The sequence below is a fragment of the Balaenoptera musculus genome, chromosome 7 (genome assembly GCF_009873245.2).
Source record: "Balaenoptera musculus isolate JJ_BM4_2016_0621 chromosome 7, mBalMus1.pri.v3, whole genome shotgun sequence".
Classification (NCBI taxonomy): domain Eukaryota; kingdom Metazoa; phylum Chordata; class Mammalia; order Artiodactyla; family Balaenopteridae; genus Balaenoptera; species Balaenoptera musculus.
This window is the reverse complement of record NC_045791.1, coordinates 75,084,678-75,106,092: the sequence shown is the minus strand read 5'-3', so window position 1 is coordinate 75,106,092 and position 21,415 is coordinate 75,084,678. Positions and strand designations below refer to the sequence as shown.

Here is a 21,415-nt window from a genome sequence, read left to right as displayed (position 1 = left end):
CTGCTTTTGTCGTAATAATTTTGTTGTTCTGGGAGAGGAGGTTTACTCGGCAGCTGCCTCTTCAACCTTTTGGAGGAGGATTAGTAGAGGAATGGAGGACTTAAATAGTGACTGAAAGAATCTACTTCCTAGATTTCTAATTATCTTTCATTTCCTCAAGTAACCCCAAAGCTGCATGAACACAGTGCTGATGTTTGTTACACACGGGGCGTGTGTTGCTATGCTGCGCAGCAAGCTCAGGGTCAAGGTGGCGGGATGAATCGGGAGATTGGGATTGACATATATACACTAATATGTATAAAATAGATAACTAATAAGAACCTGCTGTATAAAAAATAAATAAAATAAAATTAAAAAAATAATAACAAGACAATATAAATGTATGCATATAAATTATAAGAAAAACATAGAAAAATAGGAGAAATAGGCAAAGAATATAAATAAATGGTTCTCAGAGAATGAATTATAAATGACCAGTAAACAAACATATTAGAAGATGCCCAGGGCTTCCCTGGTGGCGCAGTGGTTGAGAATCTGCCTGCCAATGCAGGGGACACGGGTTCGAGCCCTGGTCTGGGAAGTTCCCACATGCCGCGGAGCAACTGGGCCCGTGAGCCACAACTACTGACCCTGCGCGTCTGGAGCCTGTGCTCCGCAACAAGAGAGGCCGCCGTAGTGAGAGGCCTGCGCACCGCGATGAAGAGTGGCCCTCGCTTGCCACAACTAGAGAAAGCCCTCGCACAGAAACGAAGACCCAACACAGCCAAAAAAATTAAAAAATAAAAAAAAAATAAATAAATAAATAAAAGAGAAGAGCTCAGCTATTCCACAGTTTTTTTTTTTTTTTTTTTTTTTTTTTAAAGGCCCGAACTCCCTGATGGCTTTCAGGGAAGGGCTTTTAATTTTTATTTATTTATGGCTGTGTTGGGTCTTCGTTTCTGTGCAAGGGCTTTCTCCAGTTGTGGCAAGCGGGGGCCACTCTTCATCGCGGTGCACAGGCCTCTCACCATCGCGGCCTCTCCCGTTGCGGAGCACAGGCTCCAGACGCGCAGGCTCAGCAATTGTGGCTCACAGGCCCAGTTGCTCCGCGGCATGTGGGATCTTCCCAGACCAGGGCTCGAACCCGTGTCCCCTGCATTGGCAGGCAGACTCTCAACCACTGCGCCACCAGGGAAGCCCCTATTCCACAGTTTAAAAAAAAAAAAAAAAAGAAGATGCCCAACCTCACTGTTAAACAGGAAACCAAAAATGTGAGACCATTTTTCTCCAATCAGATTTGCACTATTTTATTTTATTTCTTTATTTTTGGCTGCATTGGGTCTTCATTGCTGGGTGCGGGCTTTCTCTAGTTGCGGTGAGTGGGGGCTACTCTTCGTTGCGGTGCGTGGGCTTCGCGGTGCGTGGGCTTCTCATTGCGGTGGCTTCTCTTGTTGCAGAGCACGGGCTCTAGGTGCGCGGGCTTCAGTAGTTGTGGCACGTGGGCTCAGTAGTTGCAGCACTCAGGCTCTAGAGCGTAGGCTCAGTAGTTGTGATACACGGGCTTAGTTGCTCTGCGGCATGTGGGATCCTCCTGGACCAGGGCTCGAACCCATGTCCCCTGCACTGGCAGGCAGATTCTTAACCACTGCGTCACCAGGGAAGTCCTGCAGTATTTTAAATAACTGATAATATCAAGTGTTGATGAGAATGTGGGGAAATTAAGCAATCATACACTGTGAGTGTGTACATTGATACACTTTGGAGGGTTCAGACTATGAAAACCAAAAGTGTGCTTGACTGTTGACACAGAAAGTCCGATTCTAATTATCTATCCTAGACAAATACTTGCACATTTGCGTAAGGAGTCATTTTCTGGATGTTCATAGCAGCATTGTTTGACTAGTGAAATACTGGAAACAATTGAAATACCCATCAATAGAGAGAATGTCTAAAAAAAATGTGTATTTATATGTTGGAATACATGTGGCAAATAAAGAGAATGGACTCATTCTCTAAGTTTCAACATAAACAGATATGAAAAATATATTATTGAATGAAACAAGGAAATTCAGTGTTATTACACTATGACACATTAATGTAAAATCATACTTATGAAATAGTGCTATAAATTTTTTAAAATTGTGTAATATTTTAAAAAACAAGAAGACTATTGTATTGGCCACTCAGCTTAATTCTCTGATTTTCTATGGGTACACATATTTGTATATGAAGACATAAAAGAAACCAGAAGCTCACCAACCAAACTCAGAGTAGTAGTTTTCTTCAGGGAGTGAAGAGAGTCCAGCATTGGGGATGATTCTCAAGGGGATTTTACCTAAATCTTTAACAATCTATCTTTTAAAAGAAGAATGCATTCATGTATTACTCATATGATCAAAACATGAAGTAAAATAAGTCTGCTGCTATTCATGGTGATAGGCACATTTTCATAGCTCTGGTTCAAGCCAGTTCAGTTGAGGAGACATTGCTGGATCTCTCTTTTAACCAGAAAGCATCCTTCATGTGGCAACTGTTAACTAAGGTCTCAGCTGGACTCAGAACTGTGCCAGTGGTAGATACACCCAGTCTCTATCCCTTAGTTCCCTGACTCTACTTCGATAACAGTTAGCAAGCAAGTATACAGTGTTTACCATGTGCCAGGAAGTGATCTCAGGGCTTTTGTGGTACATCCTTCTAGAATGTTTTAATGTTTTTACAAAAATGGGTTCATTCATTCATAATGTTTTAGTACTTGCTTTTTGCGCACAACCATAGTTTGTGAACATCTCTCCACATTATTAAGCATTCTTACAAAGCATCGCAGCTACATCATGTGGCTGTATTGTAATTTATTTAACCAACTCTTTGTCTAATGCCAAAGTTGTTTCCAGTATTTTACTTTTATGACTAACCTTTCTTAAATCATCCTTAAAGATTAGTCTTAACATTTACCCAGTTATTTCCTTAAGATAAAGCATTCTAATGCACACATACAAAGACAAAAATAGGTTGTGTATATGAGAGAGAGAGGGAGGAGAGAGGAGGAGGGGACAGAGGGAGGGAGGAGAAAGAGAGGAGGATGGAAGGTAAGATTTTGGGGTTTTTTTGTTTAACATCTTTATTGGAGTATAACTGCTTTACAGTGTTGTGTTAGTTTCTGCTGTATAACAAAGTGAATCAGCTATATGCATACGTATATCCCCATATCCCCTCCCTCTTGCGTCTCCCTCCCACCCTCCCTATCCCACCCCTCCAGGTGGTCGCAAAGCACCGAGCTGATCTCCCTGTGCCATGCAGCTGGGAAGGTAAGATTTGAACTTGCAGTGGCAAAAGCAGGTAGACACAGGTCAGGCATGCACTACACACATGTCCTCTGCCCTCGTCAGTATGCTGGTGGTTTGGCTGGTGAGGGAGCTACTGGGATGAGATGCTTACATTCAAAATGTGGTGATAAAATGGCATGTGGAAAGACAGCAAAAGATTCGCTAAGATTCTAGAGCCCTCCCACCTTTGGGTAGGCATAAACTTTTTTTTTTTTTTAATTTTTTTTTTTATACAGCAGGTTCTTATTAGATATCTATTTTATACATATTAGTGTATACATGTCAATCCCAGTCTCCCAATTCATCCCATCACCACCACCCCCCGCCCCCGTTTTCCCCCCTTGGTGTCCATACATTTGTTCTCTACATCTGTGTCTCAGTTTTTGCCCTGCAAACCAGTTAATCTGTACCATTTTTCTAGATTCCACATATATGCGTTAATATATGATATTTGTTTTTCTCTTTCTGAGTTACTTCACTCTGTATGACAGTCTCTAGGTCCATCTACGTCTCTACAAATGACCCAATTTTGTGCCTTTTTATGGCTGAATAATATTCATTATTGTATATATGTACCACATCTTCTTTATCCATTCATCTGTGGATGGGCATTTAGATTGCTTCCATGTCCTGGCTATTGTAAATAGTGCTGCAATGAACATTGGGGTGCATGTGTCTTTTTGAATTATGGTTTTCTCTGGGTGTATGCCCAGTAGTGGGATTGCTGAGTCATATGGTAATTCTATTTTTAGTTTTTTAAGGAACCTCCATACTATTCTCCATAGTGGTTGTATCAATTTATATTCCCACCAACAGTGCAAGAGGGTTCTCTTTTCTCCACACACTCTCCAGCATTTGTTGTTTGTAGATTTTCTGATGATGCCCATGCTAACTGGTGTGAGGTGATACCTCATTGTAGTTTTGACTTGCATTTCTCTAATAATTAGTGATGTTGAGCAGCTTTTCATGTGCTTCTTGGCCATCTGTATGTCTTCTGTGGAGAAATTCCTATTTAGGTCTTCTGCCCATTTTTGGACTGGGTTGTTTGTTTCTTTAGTATTGAGCTGCATGAGCTGTTCATATATTTTGGAGATTAATCCTTTTTCCATTGATTCGTTTGCAAATATTTTCTCCCATTCTGAGGGTTCTCTTTTGGTCTTGTTTATAGTTTCCTTTGCTGTGTAAAAGCTTTGAAGTTTCATTAGGTCCCATTTGTTTATTTTTGTTTTTATTTCCATTACTCTAGGAGGTGGATCAAAAAAGATCTTGCTGTGATTTATGTCAAAGAGTGTTCTTCCTATGTTTTCCTCTAAAAGTTTTATAGTGTCTGGTCTTAGATTTAGGTCTCGAATCGATTTTGAGTTTATTTTTGTGTATGGTGTTAGGGAGTGTTCTAATTTCATTCTTTTACATGTAGCTGTCCAGTTTTCCCAGCACCACTTACTGACGAGACTGTCTTTTCTCCACTGTATATCCTTGCCTCCTTTGTCATAGATTAGTTGACCATAGATATGTGGGTTTATCTCTGGGCTTTCTATCCTGTTCCATTGATCTATATTTCTGTTTTTGTGCCAGTGCCATATTGTCTTGATTACTGTAGCTTTGTAGTATAGTCTAAATCAGGGAGTCTGATTCCTCCAGATCTGTTTTGTTCCCTCAAGATTGCTTTGGCTAGGGCTTCCCTGGTGGCGCAGTGGTTGAGAATCTGCCTGCCAATGCAGGGGACACGGGTTCGAGCCCTGGTCCGGGAAGATCCCACATGCCGCGGAACAACTGGGCCCATGAGCCACAATTACTGAGCCTGCACATCTGGAGCTTGCGCTCTGCAACAAGAGAGGCCGCGATAGTGAGAGGCCCATGCACCGCAATGAAGAGTGGCCCCCGCTTTGCCACAACTAGAGAAAGCCCTCGCACAGAAACGAAGACCCAACGCAGCCATAAATAAATACATAAATAAATTAAAAAAAAAAAAAAGACTGCTTTGGCTATTTGGGGTCTTTTGTGTCTCCATACAAATTTTAAGATTTTTTGTTCTAGTTCTGTAAAAAATGCCATTGGTAATTTGATAAGGATTGCATTGAATCTGTAGATTGCTTTGGGTAGTATAGTCATTTTTACAGTATTGAGTGTTCCAATCCAAGAACATGGTATATCTCTCCATCTGTTTGTGTCATCTTTGATTTCTTTCACCAGTGTCTTATAGTTTTCTGAGTACAGGTCTTTTACCTCCTTAGGTAGGTTTATTCCTAGATATTTTATTCTTTTTGTTGGAATGGTGTATGGGATTGTTTCCTTAATTTCTCTTTCTGATCTCTCGTTGTTAGTGTATAGGAATGCAAGAGATTTCTGTGCATTAACTTTGTATCCTGCAACTTTACCAAATTCATTGATTAGCTCTAGTAGTTTTCTAGCGGCATCTTTAGGATTATCTATGTATAGTATCATGTCATCTGCAAACAGTGACAGTTTTACTTCTTCTTTTCCAATTTGTATTCCTTTTATTTCTTTTTCTTCTCTGATTGCCGTGGCTAGGACTTCCAAAACTATGTTGAATAATAGTGGTGAGAGTGGACATCCTTGTCTCGTTCCTGATCTTAGAGGAAATGCTTTCACTTTTTCACCGTTGAGAATAATGTTTGCTGTGGGTTTGTCGTATATGGCCTTTATTATGTTGAGGTAGGTTCCCTCTATGCCCACTTTCTGGAGAGTTTTTATCATAAACGGGTGTTGAATTTTGTCAAAAGCTTTTTCTGCATCTATTGAGATGATCGTATGGTTTTTGTACTTCAATTTATTAATATGGTGTATCGCATTGATTGATTTGCATATATTGAAGAATCCTTGCATCCCTGAGATAAATCCCACTTGATCATGGTGTATGACCCTTTTAGTGTGTTGTTGGATTCTATTTGCTAGTATTCTGTTGAGGATTTTTGCATCTATATTCATCATTAGTGATATTGGTCTGTAATTTTCTTTTTTTGTAGTACCTTTGTCTGGTTTTGGTATCAGGGTGATGCTGGCCTCATAGAATGAGTTTCGGAGTGTTCCTTCCTCTGCAATTTTTTGGGAGAGTTTGAGAAGGATAGGTGTTAGCTCTTCTCTAAATGTTTGATAGAATTCACCTGTGAAGCCACCTGGTCCTGGACTTTTGTTTGTTGGAAGATTTTTAATCACAGTTTCAATTTCATGACTTGTGATTGGTCTGTTCATATTTTCTGTTTCTTCCTGGTTCAGTCTTGGAAGGTTATACCTTTCTAAGAATTTGTCCATTTCTTCCAGGTTGTCCATTTTATTGGCATAGAGTTGCTTGTAGTAGTCCGTCATGACGCTTTGTATTTCTGCGGTGTCCATTGTAACTTTTCTTTTTTCATTTCTAATTTTATTGATTTGAGTCCTCTCCCTCTTTTTCTTGATGAGTCTGGCTAAAGGTTTATCAATTTTGTTTACCTTCTCAAAGAACCAGCTTTTAGTTTTGTTGATTTTTGCTATTGTTTTCTTTGTTTCTATTTTATTTATTTCTGCTCTAATCTTTATGATTTCTTTCCTTCTACTAACTTTGGGTTTTGTTTGTTCTTCTTTCTCTAGTTCCTTTAGGTGTAAGGTTAGATTGTTTATTTGAGGTGTTTCTTGTTTCTTGAGGTAGGATTATATTGCTCTAAACTTCCCTCTTAGAACTGCTTTTGCTGTATCCTATAGGTTTTGGATTATCGTGTTTTCATTGTCATTTGTCTCTAGGTATTTTTTGATTTCCTCTTTGATTTCTTCAGTGATCTCTTGGTTATTTAGTAACGTATTGTTTAGCCTCCATGTGTTTGTGTTTTTTATGTTTTTTTCCCTGTGATTTATTTCTAATCTCATAGCATTGTGGTCAGAAAAGATGCTTGATATGATTTCAATTTTCTTAAATTTACCAAGGCTTGATTTGTGACCCAAGATGTGATGTATCCTGGAGAATGTTCCATGCACACTTGAGAAGAAAGTGTAATCTGCTGTGTTTGGATGGCATGTCCTATAAATATTAATTAAATCTATCTGGTCTATTGTGTCACTTGAAGCTTGTGTTTCCTTATTAATTTTCTGTCTGGATGATCAGTCCATTGGTGTAAGTGAGGTGTTAAAGTCCCCCACTATTATTATGTTACTGTTGACTTCCTCTATTATAGCTGTTAGCATTTGCCTTATGTATTGAGGTGCTCCTATGTTGGGTGCATATATATTTATAACTGTTATATCTTCTTCTTCAGTTGATCCCTTGATCATTATGTAGTGTCCTTCCTTGTCTCTTGTAACATTCTTTAAAGTCTATTTTATCTGATATGAGTATAGCTACTCCAGCTTTCTTTTGATTTCCACTTGCATGAAATATCTTTTTCTATCCCCTCACTTTCAGTCTGTATGTGTCCCTAGGTCTGAAGTGGGTCCCTTGTAGACAGCATATAGATGGGTCTTGTTTTTGTATCCATCCAGTGAGCCTGTGTCTTTTGGTTGGAGCATTTAATCCATTCACATTTAAGGTAATTATCAATATGTATGTTCCTATGACCATTTTCTTAATTGTTTTGGGTTTGTTTTTATAGGTCCTTTTCTTCTCTTATGTTTCCCACTTAGAGAAGTTCCTTTAGCATTTGTTGTAGAGCTGGTTTGGTGGTGCTGAATTCTCGTAGCTTTTGCTTGTCTGTAAAGCTTTTGATTTCTGTGTTGAATCTGAGTGAGATCCTTGCTGGGCAGAGTAATCTTGGTTGTAGTTTTTTCCCTTTAATCACTTTAAATATATCATGCCACTCCCTTCTGGCTTATAGAGTTTCTGCTGAAAAATCAGCTGTTAACCTTATGGGAGTTCCCTTGTATGTTATTTGTCATTTTTCCCTTGTTGCTTTTAATACTTTTTCTTTGTCTTTAATTTTTGTCAATTTGATCACTGTGTGTCTCAGTGTGTTTCTCCTTGGGACTCTCTGCACTTCCTGGACTTGGGTGGCTATTTCCTTTCCCGTGTGAGGGAAGTTTTCAACTATAATCCCTTCAAATATTTTCTCGGGTCCTTTCTCTCTCTCTCTCTTCTCCTTCTGGGACCACTATGATGCAAATGTTGTTGCGTTTAATGTTGTCCCAGAGGTCTCTTAGGCTGTCTTCATTTCTTTTCATTCTTTTTTCTTTGTTCTGTTCTGCGGCAGTGAATTCCACCATTCTGTCTTCCAGGTCACTTATCCGTTCTTCTGCCCCTGTTATTCATCTGTTCTTCTGCCTCAGTTATTCTGCTGTTGATTCCTTCTAGTGTGGTTTTCATTTCAGTTATTGTATTTTTCATCTCTGTTTGTTTGTTCTTTAATTCTTCTAGGTGTTTGTTCTTTAATCTTTTAGGTCTTTTTTAAACATTTCTTGCATCTTCTCGATCTTTGCCTCCATTGTTTTTCCGAGGTCCTGGATCATCTTCACTATCATTATTCTGAATTCTTTTCCTGGAGGGTTGCCTATCTCCACTTCATTTAGTTGTTTTTCTGGGGTTTTATCTTGTTCCTTCATCTGGTACATAGTCCTCTGCCTTTTCATTTTGTCTCTCTTTCTGTGAATGTGGTTTTCGTTCCACAGGCTGCAGAATTGTAGTTCTTCTTGCTTCTGCTGTCTGCCGTCTGGTGGATGAGGCTATCTAAGAGACTTTTGCAAGCTTCCTGATGGGAGGGACTGGTGGTTGGTAGAGCTGTGTGTTGCTCTGGTGGGCAGAGCTCAGTAAAACTTTAATCCACTTGTCTGCTGATGGGTGGGGCTGAGTTCCCTCCCTGTTGGTTGTTTGGCCTGAGGCAACCCAGCACTGTAGGCCACAGGCGCTTTGGTGAGGCTAATGGCAGACTCTGGGAGGGCTCACACCAAGGAGTGCTTCCCAGAACTTGTGCTGTTGGTGTCCTTGTCCCTGCACTGAGCCACAGCCACCTGCCGCCTCTGTAGGAGACCCTCCAACACTAGCAGGTAGGTCTGGTTCAGTGTCCTATGGGGTCACTGCTCCTTCCCCTGGGTCCCGATGCTTTGTGTGTGCCCTCCAAGAGTAGAGTGTCTGTTTCCCCCAGTCCTGTTGAAGTCCTGCAGTCAAATCCTGCTAGCCTTCAAAGTCTGATTCTCTGGGAATTCCTCCTCCTGTTGCTGGACCCCCAGGTTGGGAAGCCTGACATGGGGTTCAGAACCTTCACTGCAGTGGGTGGACTTCTGTGGTATAACTGTTGTCCAGTTTGTGAGTCACCCAGCCAGCAGTTATGGGATTTGATTTTATTGTGATTGCACCCCTCCTATTGTCTCATTGTGGCTTCTCCTTTGTCTTTGGATGTGGGGTATCTTTCTTGGTGAGTTCCAGTGTCTTCTATCAATGATTTTTCCGTGGTTAGTTGTGATTCCAGTGCTCTCACAAGAGGGAGTGAGTGCACATCCGTCTACTCCGCCATCTTCATCCCAAGAGGCACAAAATTCTGAGGTCCTGCCTTTCCTGCGTGTGCTGACTTGCCTCTATTCAACAGCTTGGGAGATCAGCAATAGTGATTGTGGAGAGAGGACAGAATGAGAAAAAAATGACAATAAGACCAGCAAATAACACGTCATTAACTTGAAATTTTCTTATCAAAACCGACTGTACAGGGGCTTCCCTGGTGGCGCAGTGGTTGAGAATCTGCCTGCATGCAGGGGACACGGGTTCGAGCCCTGGTCTGGGAAGATCCCACATGCCACGGAGCAGCTAGGCCCGTGAGCCACAATTACTGCCCTGTGCATCTGGAGCCTGTGCTCCGCAACAAGAGAGGCCGCGACAGTGAGAGGCCTGCGCACCACGATGAAGAGTGGCCCCCACTTGCTGCAATTAGAGAAAGCCCTTGCACAGAAACGAAGACCCAACACAGCCATAAATAAATAAGTAAATAAAATTCTTTATAAAAAAAACAAAAACAAAAAAAACGGACTGTACAAATGATGTCATCTGCAAAGCCAACAGCAGCTCTTACTCCTCTTTTCTTACTCACCTGGGGTGAGCCTTAGGAAAGTCCTGGAAGAGACTATGAATGGACCATTTTATATGAAAGTGTCATTTTTCTAACAAGAAGGGCAACTAACCAAGAAAAAAGTAGTGTAAGAAAAAGCGACTTAATCCCCCCCTGAACCATTTTCATTAAGAGACATAAAACTTTAAGTGTACTGGCTTTCTTTGAAGTATTTTATTAGAAAATATTTCAGACATATAGAAAAGTATGGAGAATAATGTAATTAATACCCATGTATATCAAGCTTTAAGAAATCTTAAGATTTTTCTATACTTGCATTATATCTTTTTGAAAAGGAGGTAAAGCATTGAAGACACAGTTGAAGCCCATTGTATCCTTTCCTTATCCTTTCACACCCTCCCTCCCAAGAGGCAACCACTAGCCAGAATTGGTAGTTGTTTTTTTTAGCCATATTTATTACTTTTATTTCAATCTATGCATCTATAAACAACATATTGCTTTGTTTTTGTAAATCTAAAAACTTTATGTAACTGGTATTAAGCCATTGGTATTAATCTGCAACTTCATTTGTTCATTCAATGTTGTGTTTTTGAAGTGCATATGTTTATATATGTAACTTCAGTCTGTTCATTTCCATGACAGTGTAGCATTCCATTGTACAAATATACCACAGTGTATTTTTCCATTTGACTCTTGATCAACATTTAGGATCCCAATATCTTGCTGTTACAAACATGCTTCAGTGACTATTCTTGTACATGTATGAGAGTTTCTCTAGGGTATATGATTGGGTGGAATTGCTGGGTGGTAGGGCATGCACATCATCAGTTTTATTAGGTAGCACCACCCTGTTTCCAAAGGGGGTTGTACCAGTTCACACTCTCACCATCTGTATCTGTGTTTCCCTGTTGCTCCATATCCTTGCTAACTCTTGGCATTTCACACTTTAAAATTTTCCCCAATTTGATGGGTGCGATATGCTTTGTTAATGTTGCTTTCATTTGCTTCTCCCTGATGAATTTTGAAAAGTATCTTTTCACCTGTGTCACAAGACACAGGTAAGCCTGTGTCTTACCATTTGGGTTTCTTCTTCTTACATTAGCTTTTTAAGTTTATACACAATATTTACTCTGTGAAAGACCATGAATAACAAAATATGTATTTCTGTTCCATATTATTATAACCAGTGTTTGGAACTAGAAGGAAAAATATGAGAAAGAAGGAATGAAATCAAGGGGGAATATATACATATATATGAAAATATATACATGAAAATGGAGAAAGAGGGAGAGAAGAGTGACTCTAAGGACCAGAGAGAAAGATGGGGAAAATGGAAGGGAAATGCAATCAGTGTTAGTTGAATGCTGTATGAATGTTGCTAGTTGTGAAATGAGGCACACTGCCCTAGAGCTTGGCTTTGAAGTCAGACCACCTGGGTTCAAATCTACCATTTCCTAAGCTGGGGACCTGGAGCATGTTATTTCTCATGGCCTTGGTTCCCTCATCTATAAAACTGGCATAATAATAGTATCTCCCTATTAAATGGATTACACATACGTTAGTATAGAGAGTCAGCGTTCAGATCACGTTAGCCATTCTTAACACGGCTCTTAGCAATTTCACAGCTCTAATGGTAGAATCATAGCTCCTTAGAACTGAAGAGAGCTACTCAAGCAAACGAGTAGCCAAGCCTGGGCTCTGCCACCTAGCATTTAGAGCTGCACTGTTCAGTATGGGAGCCACACTCCAGCTGTGGCTATTGAACACTTGAAGTGTGGCCCGTTTGAATGGAGATGTGCTGTGAGTGTGAAATATACATGGGATTTTGAAGCTTTAGCATGAAAAAAAGAATGCAAATTATCTCAATAATTAAAAAATTCAATTACGTGATAATATTTTGGATATGTTGAGTTAAGTAAAATATATTACTAAAGTTAATTTACTTGTTTTTTATACCCTTTTTAGTGTGATTACTAGAAAATTTTCAGTTACTTGGTTCACATTATATTTCCATTGGGCAGCACTGATTTAGAGGCTCTGAGGCAGAACTGATACGCTACCCATAGCGGGTATCAATCTGTCCCCTGTAGCATTCCTTCCTACAAACGTACTAAGGAACGGAGTGACTAAAGTGTTGATAAGAACATCATGCAGACAGCCAGGTGAAAATTCAAACCCAGAAACAGAGGGAACTTACGGCCAGATGTTCTTCATCTCAGATGACTGATTTGACTTCGTGACACGGAAGTCCCTTAAAAGCGGACAGGGAATCTGAAGGGACACCCTGATACAGCCATCTCTACCGGTAGGGAATGAGACTTGAATCCAGCTCTTCGTGAAATCTGGGTGATGTTCGTGACGTGTCAAACAGCCTAGAATTAAGTAACAAATATACATTTGAGTTACGAGAGAGAATAAAAGGTCTGTCTTCTGATATGCAGGTATAAGCACAATGTGGTAAAATAGACATATTTATGACCCGGGTAAAGGCCTGACAAAAAGATGGGTAATTTTAGAAGGGTGAATAGCTGAATGTTGGAAGAAGAAGTACTAGGACCTGAGGGATAAATACTGTTTGTTTCTAAACCAGAAAGGTAGGCTTTGTAACAATCATCTGGTGCTCCCTTGGAACTAAGACTTAGGAGAGGAAAGCTAAAATTTGTTTTTTGGTAGGGAAAATTTTGTTTTAAAATTCACAATTTTGGGGCTTCCCTGGTGGCGCAGTGGTTGAGAATCCGCCTGCCAGTGCAGGGGACATGGGTTCAAGCCCTGGTCTGGGAAGATCCCACATGCCACTGAGCAACTAGGCCCGTGAGCCACAACTACTGAGCCTGCGCGTCTGGAGCCTGTGCTCCGCAACAAGAGAGGCCGCGATAGGGAAAGGCCCGCGCACCACGATGAAGAGTGGCCCCCGCTTGCCGCAACTAGAGAAAGCCCTCGCACAGAAACGAAGACCCAACACAGCCAAAAATAAAATAAATAAATAAATAAAAATTAAAAAAAAAAAAGTCAAAGGAGTTTAAAAAAAAAAAATTTCACAATTTTTTCTGCTCTTAATTACATCTGGGTTTCCTCCTCCCCGGCATTCTCTAGCATCTGAGTCTCTCTTAGTCTTCAAAAGATACCTGTTTGTGCAATCTCTAGGTGATGGTTCTTTGCGTTCTTAAATCTATATGTTTGACTTCCCCCTACTTTCCTGGGCAAAGACTGTGCCTCTCACTTCCTTGAAGACCTGAGTCATAGATTTAGAAGTAAATATGACATTAGAGGGGATTTGGAAATAAGAACTGCTAATATTTTTCTAGTGCTTTGCAATTTACAAAGCACCTTCAAATTCACTTGATTCTCCCTACCACCTCATGAGGTGGGTAGAGAAGTATTATTATTATGTTGTTGTTAGCCTCATTTTACAGAGTAGTGGCTTTTGGTAGCTGGGCCAGTAGGTGCTGAAATCAGAATCAAATCTGGGTCTTCTGACCATGAATCCCACTGTCCTTCCCAGACCTCATTCGTTTCACTCCAGAGCATTTAGCCCAGGACATCCTGCTACTGGGGAGTGAGATGTGTGCTGCCTTGGCATCTTAGCACCACCAAACTGATTTTGTTTGGTTCTTACTGATGTAAGGGGCTTGAACCTTTTCAGGTAAGCTGCCTGGATGAAGTTAGTAGAATTAGGATTCAAATAATTTTAAGTTTGATAAACTAAGCAACAATTTACCAGTGGCTCTCAATCTTAACAGCCTATTACAATAACCGTGGGTCCTGGGGAGTTTTTAAAAAATACCTGTGCCTGGTCCCACCTCCAACTAATGAAATCAGAATGAGGGGAGAAGAGACACTTTCTCTCTCTTTGTTTTAGGGATTATTATGTTCTTGTTTTCTATCATTAGTATGGTTGATGGTATTTGTTCTTCAGTTAAAGAGAAAAAACAGTGTAAGTTTTATGATTAAATTCAATTTCTAGCACACTTTTATCCATGAAAGTCTCCTGCTGCCTTTTTTTTTTCTAAACACGGTTCCTGTTTTTTAGCTGTCAGCTGGCCTTGGCCTCACAGAGATTGGTCAGCCTCTGCTTACACTTGACTCACTTTCTCGGCCCTTGTCTCAGAGCCACCGCCTTTGCACTTCCCCTCCTCTGCCTTACTTTCTAGTTTCTTTGATCCATCCCTCCACTCTTCATCCCCATGAGCTTCCTTCCTTGTCCTAAGGCTGAAAGAGGCTCCTCTTATTGCATCTGCAAAGATATCATAGATATTTTCTCCTCCTCTCCTTTTGCAGTCCTTTTATAAAACTTTCCATCTCTGACCAGAAGACTGATCAAAATCCAGATTCCAAAAAAAGGAAGCTCATATTGGGTGTCGTAGTGGTTCAGTGGTAGCTTGGTGGGCGTGTACGCATGGAGAATTGTACAGGTGTCATGGGCGGAGGGCATACTCTACTTTCCGGGAATCTGTTCCTGTGGAGCTTCTGCTCCGTGATTGTGATGTGGCTCCCAGGGAGCTGAGCATGGGCACCTCCCTGAGTATGACCGGGCTCTGGCTCGTGTGTCAGCCTGTATGCCCACCCCATCGTGTGAGGGAGCCATGAACAGCCTCCATAGGCTTCATGTTGTGTCTGTCCAAAAGCTCCATGGAACGTGGCTTCTTCCTACCAAAATATTTGGCTAGTTCCAGAGAAATAATTGGGATTCTTGGATAAAACAGATTTCTGCTAATCCCTTTAGCCCAGATCAAATCTCATCAGAACTCAACTTCACTGGCCTCTAGTATACATTTGTTGGAAGGCTGCTCATCGCTAACAGTTTTCCAAGAAGGATGTTGCGTGCCCTGTGAGATAAATATGCTTAATGACTAAAAATAAAATAATGTATATCATTATATATTTTATATTCAGGAATATATATTACATTCAGGAACACGAACACACACACACACACACACACACACACACACACACACACACACACACACACACACACACACACACGCATACACACCCCTGAAAAGCTCTTCATTCTTCAGAACCTACATTTCTATAGTTCTGGAGAATCTGAGCTTTCTTACAACTGTATCTCCTACCCAGTGAGACACTGTTATTTCCCATCTAGTCTTGACCCGATTCTTGTGACATCCTCAGCTCCTGATCTTGCTCCTTCTACTGCATTCAGTGGCTTCTCCTTGTTTGGTGGCTAGAAAGCACATGACTGGCAGAAAGGAAAAAACAAAACAAAATGTGTTGGTTGTACCAGGCAAATGAGAGCACAAGATATAGCATCTGACTTCACATCAGCAGAATTGCATTATGCCTCTAACCTGTGCTGTTTGGTTCCAGGAGCTCGTGTGAATGCCAAGGACAACATGTGGCTGACCCCGCTGCACCGGGCTGTTGCCTCCAGAAGTGAAGTGAGTGATCATCTTATTTAATCTAGCACCTCCGGTTCGTAGAAAGAGAAAAATGCTTTCTGCTGAATTAGGGATTCTCACTGGTGAGCAAAAGGCTTTTACTTCTAATGCAAGAGGGTTACCAAATTGAACAGCTGTTTGTTTAAGCACCTCCTGTGTGCCAGGCATGGTGCTAGGGGCTGACTGGGCTGGTCCAAGATGGACGGTGTGATCCTTGACTTCAGTGAGTTCTCAGTCTGAAGGGGGTGCAAACAGGTAAGCAGATCAGTACAGTATCGTAACTGAATTGGAGGAAGAAGCAAATAACTGTCTTCTTGAATAGACGAAGTCTTCCAAGAAGACATGTCAATTGAGCTAGTCCTTAGAGGATGATAGGGACTTACCAGGCCAGGAAAAGGAGAGAGGGTTGAGGCAAGAGGAGAAACATGCTGTAGGACAAGGGTCATGGAAGTGATTGAATGGTGGGTTCAGTTGGATGTAGCTGGAACACAGGGTGTAGTAGAAGATAAGTCTGATAGTAGAGGCTGGGTCCAATAGTAGAGGGCTGGGTGTCCTCTGAGCAGTGGGGAGTGTTGACAGCAGAGATAAGTTGTGAACCTGACAGGATTTGGAACTTGTGAGGGTGAGATGGAAAAGAAGCCATTGGGTGAATGGTAACACTATTACCATTGGTAACCCAATGGAAGGCAGAGGCAAAGGAGCAAGGGTTGGGGAAGTTAATCAGTTCTGTTTGAACATGCTGAGTTTGGCAAATATGTCACTGGAATATAAGCACCGTGATGGCAGGGATTTTGTTTTGTTTCCTGATGTAGCCCAAGCCTGGTACATTGTAGGTGTTCAAGAAAGAATTTATTTTGAATGCTGGAAATTTGGGTGAGGATGGCAAATATGTCTTTTAATTGGAACATTTTGTCCATTTACATTTAAAGTAATTATTGATAGGTATGTACTTAATGCCATTCCATTAATTGTTTTCTGGTTGTTTTTGTAGTTCTTTTTTGTTTTTTTTTCTTCTTTTGCTCCCTTTCATTGTGATTTGATGACTTTGTTTAGTGTTATGTTTAGATTCTTTTCTATTTTTCTACGTGTATCTGTTGTAGGTTTTTGGTTTGTGGTTACCATATATGTATATGTTGATGATCTCTTAATTTCAAATGCATTCTAACAAATCCGAATTTTTACTCCCCCTGCTATATTTAATGTTTTTGACATCATATTTTACATCTTTTTGTTTTGTGTATCCCTTAACTACTTATTGTGGATATAGATGATTTTGCTACTTTTGTCTTTTAGCCTTTCTACTAGCTTTATAAGTGGTTGATCTACTACCTTTAGTTTATGTTTGCCTTTACCAATGAGATTTTTCCTTTCATAATTTTCATATTTCTACTTGTGGCCTTCTCTTTTCCACTAAGAGAAGTCCTGTGAACATTTCTTGTAAAGCTGGATTAGTGGTGCTGAATTCTTTTAGCTTTTGCTTCTCTGTAAAACTCTTTGTCTCTCCTTCAAATCTGAATGATAACCTTGCCAGGTAGAGTATTCTCAGTTGTACGTTTTTTCCTTTCATTGCTTTGAATATGAAGTGCTGCTCTCTTCTGGCCTGCAAAGTTTCTGCTGAAAGTCAGCTGATTGTCATATCCCTTGTACATAACTAGTTGCTTTTCTCTTACTGCTTTTATTTTTTATTGTTATTTTTTATTTTTTAATGTATTTTTAAAAATTTGTTTTATTGAAGTATAGTTTTTTTTAAAAAATATATTTATTTATTTAGTTTTTGGCTGCATTGGGTCTTCGTTGCTTTGCACGGGCTTTTCTAGTTGCATTGAGCGGGGGCTACTCTTTGTTGCGGTGTGCTGGCTTCTCATTGCAGTGGCTTCTCTTGTTGTGGAGCACAGGCTCTAGGTGTGCAGGCTTCAGTAGTTGTGGCATGTGGGCTCAGTAGTTGTGGCTCACGTTCTCTAGAGTGCAGGCTCAGCAGTTGTGGCACACGGACTTAGTTGCTCCACGGCATGTGGGATCTTCCCGGACCAGGGCTCAAACCCGTGTCCCCTGCATTGGCAGGCGGATTCTTAACCACTGCGCCACCAGGGAAGTCCCCTAAGTATAGTTGATTTACAATGTTATGCTACTTTTTGCTGTATAGCAAGTGATTCAGTTATACATATATGTGTGTGTGTGTATATATATATATATATATATATACACATTCTTTTTCATATCTTTTCCATTATGGTTTATCACAGGGTATTGAATATAGTTCCCTGTGCTATACAGTAGGACCTTGTTGTTTATCCATTCTATATATAATAGTTTGCATTTGCTAATCCCAAATTCCCAATCCATCCCTCCCCACCTGCTCCCCCTCCCTCTCCCCCAGCAACCTATTGCTGTTTTTAAGATTCTCTTTTTTTCTTTAATTTTTGTCATTTTAATTACATTGTGTCTTGGTGTGGACCTCTTTGGGTTTTCTTTGTTTGGGATTCTCTGGGATTCCTGGACCTGGATATCTGTTTCCTTCCCCAGGTTAAGGGAGTTTTTAGCTATTATTTCTCTGCCCCTTTCTCTTTCTCTTCTCCTTCTGAGACTCCTATATTGCAAATGTTAGTACACTTGATGTTGTCCCAGAGGTCTCTTAAACTATCCTCACTTTTTTAAATTCTTTTTTTCTTTTTTCTGTTCAGCTTGGGTGATTTCCACTACTCTGTCTTCCAGATTGCTGATCCATTCCTCTGTGCCATCTAACCTACTGTTGATTCCTTCTAGTATATTTTTTATTTCAGTTATTGTATTCTTCAGCTTTGTTTGGTTCGTCTTTATATTTTCTAACTCTTTGTTAAAATGCTCACTGTGTTCATCCTTTCTTCTCCTGAGTTCATTGGGCATCTTTATGATCATTACCTTGAACTATTTATTGGGTAGATTGCTTATCTCTACTTCATTTAGTTCTTTTTCTGAGGTTTTGTCTTGTTTCTTCATTTGGAACATACTCCTCTATCTCCTCATTTTGCCTAATTCTCTGTGTTTATTTCTATGCATTAGGTAGGTCAGTTACATTTCCTGATCTTAGAGAAGTGGCCTTATGTAGGAGATGCCCTATGGGGTCCAACAGCATGCTTCCCTCTGGTCACCAGAGCTATATGCTCTAGGGGTGCCCCCATCTGGGCTGTGGGCCCCCCTCTGTTGGAGCGGGTCCAATTATTGTGGGTTTGCTGGGAAGCGGGGCTGGCTCCCACTTGGTAGGCTGTGAGGTTCTGCCTCATGGAGTAGCTGTGGGCCCACTGGAGGATGGGTAGTTTCCCCAAGCAGTTAGCTGTGCAGCCTTGGGGGTGCTGGGCTGGTGCTGGTGGGCAGGTAGGTCCCCCAGCACTAATAGGCTATCAGGAGGATTCCAAAATGGCACCTGCCAGTGCTGACGTCATTGTAGAATGAACTCCCCCAAATGGCTGCCACCAGGGTCTTTATCCTCAGATGGATTCCCGGTTGCCTTCTGCCTCTCTGAGAGGCTCTCCAAGAATAGCAAGTAGGTCTGACCCAGGCTCCTTTTAAACTACTGCCTCTGCACTGGGACTTGGAGTGTGTGAGATTTTCTACATGCCCTTTAGGAGCAGTCTGGTTCCTAAGGTCTCTGGCTCTCCTGAACACAAGTCCCACTGGTTTTCAAAGCAGAACTTCTTTTTTTTTTTTTTTTTTTTTTGAGGAAGCACTGTTAGTTTTTTTTTTTTTTTTTACATCTTTATTGAAGTATAATTGCCTTACAATGGTGTGTTAGCTTCTGCTTTATAACAAAGTGAATCAGTTATACATATACAATATGTTCCCATTTCTCTTCCCTCTTGCATCTCCCTCCCTCCCACCCTCCCCATCCCACCCCTTTAGGTGGTCACAAAGCACCGAGCTGATCTTCCTGTGCTATGCGGCTGCTTCCCACTAGCTATCTATTTTACATTTGGTAGTGTATATATGTCCATGACACTCTCTTACCCTGTCCCATCTCACCCCACCCCCTCCCCATATCCTCAAGTCCATTCTCTAGTAGGTCCAAAGCAGAACTTCTTGGAGCCCATCTTCCTGATGCAGGATCCTGGGCTGGGGAGCCCAATGTGGGGCTTGGACCCCTTGCTCCTTGGGGAGGACCTCTGCCATTGTGATATTCTTCCCACTTATGGGTTGCTGACCCAGGTGTATGGGTCCTGAGTATACTGCATCTTAGCCCCTCCCATCCATCTCATTGTAGTTCCTTCTTTATATCTTTAGTTGTGGGAAATCTTTTCTGCTGTCTTCAGGTCATTCTCATAGATAGTTGCTCTGTAAGTAGTTGCAATTTTGTTGTGCCTTTGGCAGAAGGTGAGTTCAGGGTCTTCCCACTCTGCCATCTTGGCTACATCCCATCCTTCCTTTTGTGAATTCTATCCTGTAGCCATTACTTTATGCCTCCCCTAAAAAATAGCTGGGGAAAGGGAAGCATGCTTGAGAGGGGAAGAACAGAGAAGGTTTGGGCTGGTCTTTTGGAGTTTTGCTATTAGCACTTGCCAAAGAAGATATGTGTGTTCAGTAAGAGAGCTGGCACATCTGTCTATTGCTTAGGTGGGGCAAACAGTGATATTCCTTACACAAATATGTTTTAAAAACCATTTCTTCATTGAAAGGCTTATAAACTCTATATTGTCTTCAAAACCCCTGTGCTTCTAAAATGTGGGTAATTGATCTCTCTCGGAGCTTCAAGGTTCAGGGTTCAATCAGGGAAGCAGAACCACAATGAGAAATATAGATAAGATATTTATTATAGGAATTAGAGCTTACACAATTGTGTGAGCTGCTGAAGAAGTTTATGTAAGGCTATCCCCTTGGTTTCTGTGTGGTCCTAAAGTCACTGTAGGCCAGCAGGGTCTGCAGTTGAAAAGAAAAGCTAAACATGAAATGGGGGAAAACAGGAATAAACTGGAACCCCTGTCTGTCTCTCACTGCCTCTGCGTCGTGGATGTGGGTGCCTTGCAGAAGGAGCTGTGCGCTTCACCTCTGAGCTTGCATGCACCTGGCCCAGGAATGGAAGAAACTGAAGAAGATATGGCAGGATCTGAAGAAGCATCAACCTGGTACTGCCCTTTGCCAACACAGTGATGCAGCTGGTCAGTGACACCGTGCACAAGCTGCCACAAACCTGGCACCCAACATGCCAGTCAATCTGTGGTTTCACGTATGCCTTCCAAAACTCCTGCAGATTTCTCCAGCACCAACCCTAAATGGAACAGTACAGCGGAGGGAACTCTGCGAAATGTAGCTCAGCTTGGCTAACTTAGCACAATATAAAACTGCCATTGAAATTATTTTTCCGTTTTAATTAAAAAGATCTTCTAGGCAGTAAGTTCTTTGCAATGAGTGGCATGCCTATTGCTTGTCATTGTATGTTTAGCATCTAGCCTGCACAGGAAACAATTGTTTTTTGAGTGATTCATTAAAGACTGGGTTTTCCACTTTAACTTTGTTAACCTGGTTCTCTGTAAAACTGCTAACGTGGAGCTAGTATACAGCACAGAGAACGCTGGTGGTAATCATCTTTCATGCATGGAAGGTAAACTAACTTGAAGTTTGTTTATGGGAGCGTGGCACTAAAAGCAAGTTAAGCCACTGGATCCTGCAAAATCAGAACAAGTTTCAAAAATAGCGTGCAACAAGATATCAGGTTAAGTCAAAGTTATCAGTATACGTCAACATTTCTGAGCCTTCTTTCCATCAG

The 21,415-nt window shown here is 41.1% G+C and overlaps 1 protein-coding gene across 1 annotated transcript in view; it reads left to right on the top strand.

The window, feature by feature from the left end:
* Positions 1 to 21,415, top strand: part of ANKRD44 (ankyrin repeat domain 44) — a 325,239-nt gene that overhangs the window by 164,440 nt on the left and 139,384 nt on the right. Inside the window, 1 exon segment of the mRNA XM_036857992.1 lies at positions 15,611 to 15,681. Coding sequence (XP_036713887.1) covers positions 15,611 to 15,681 — 71 coding nt within the window.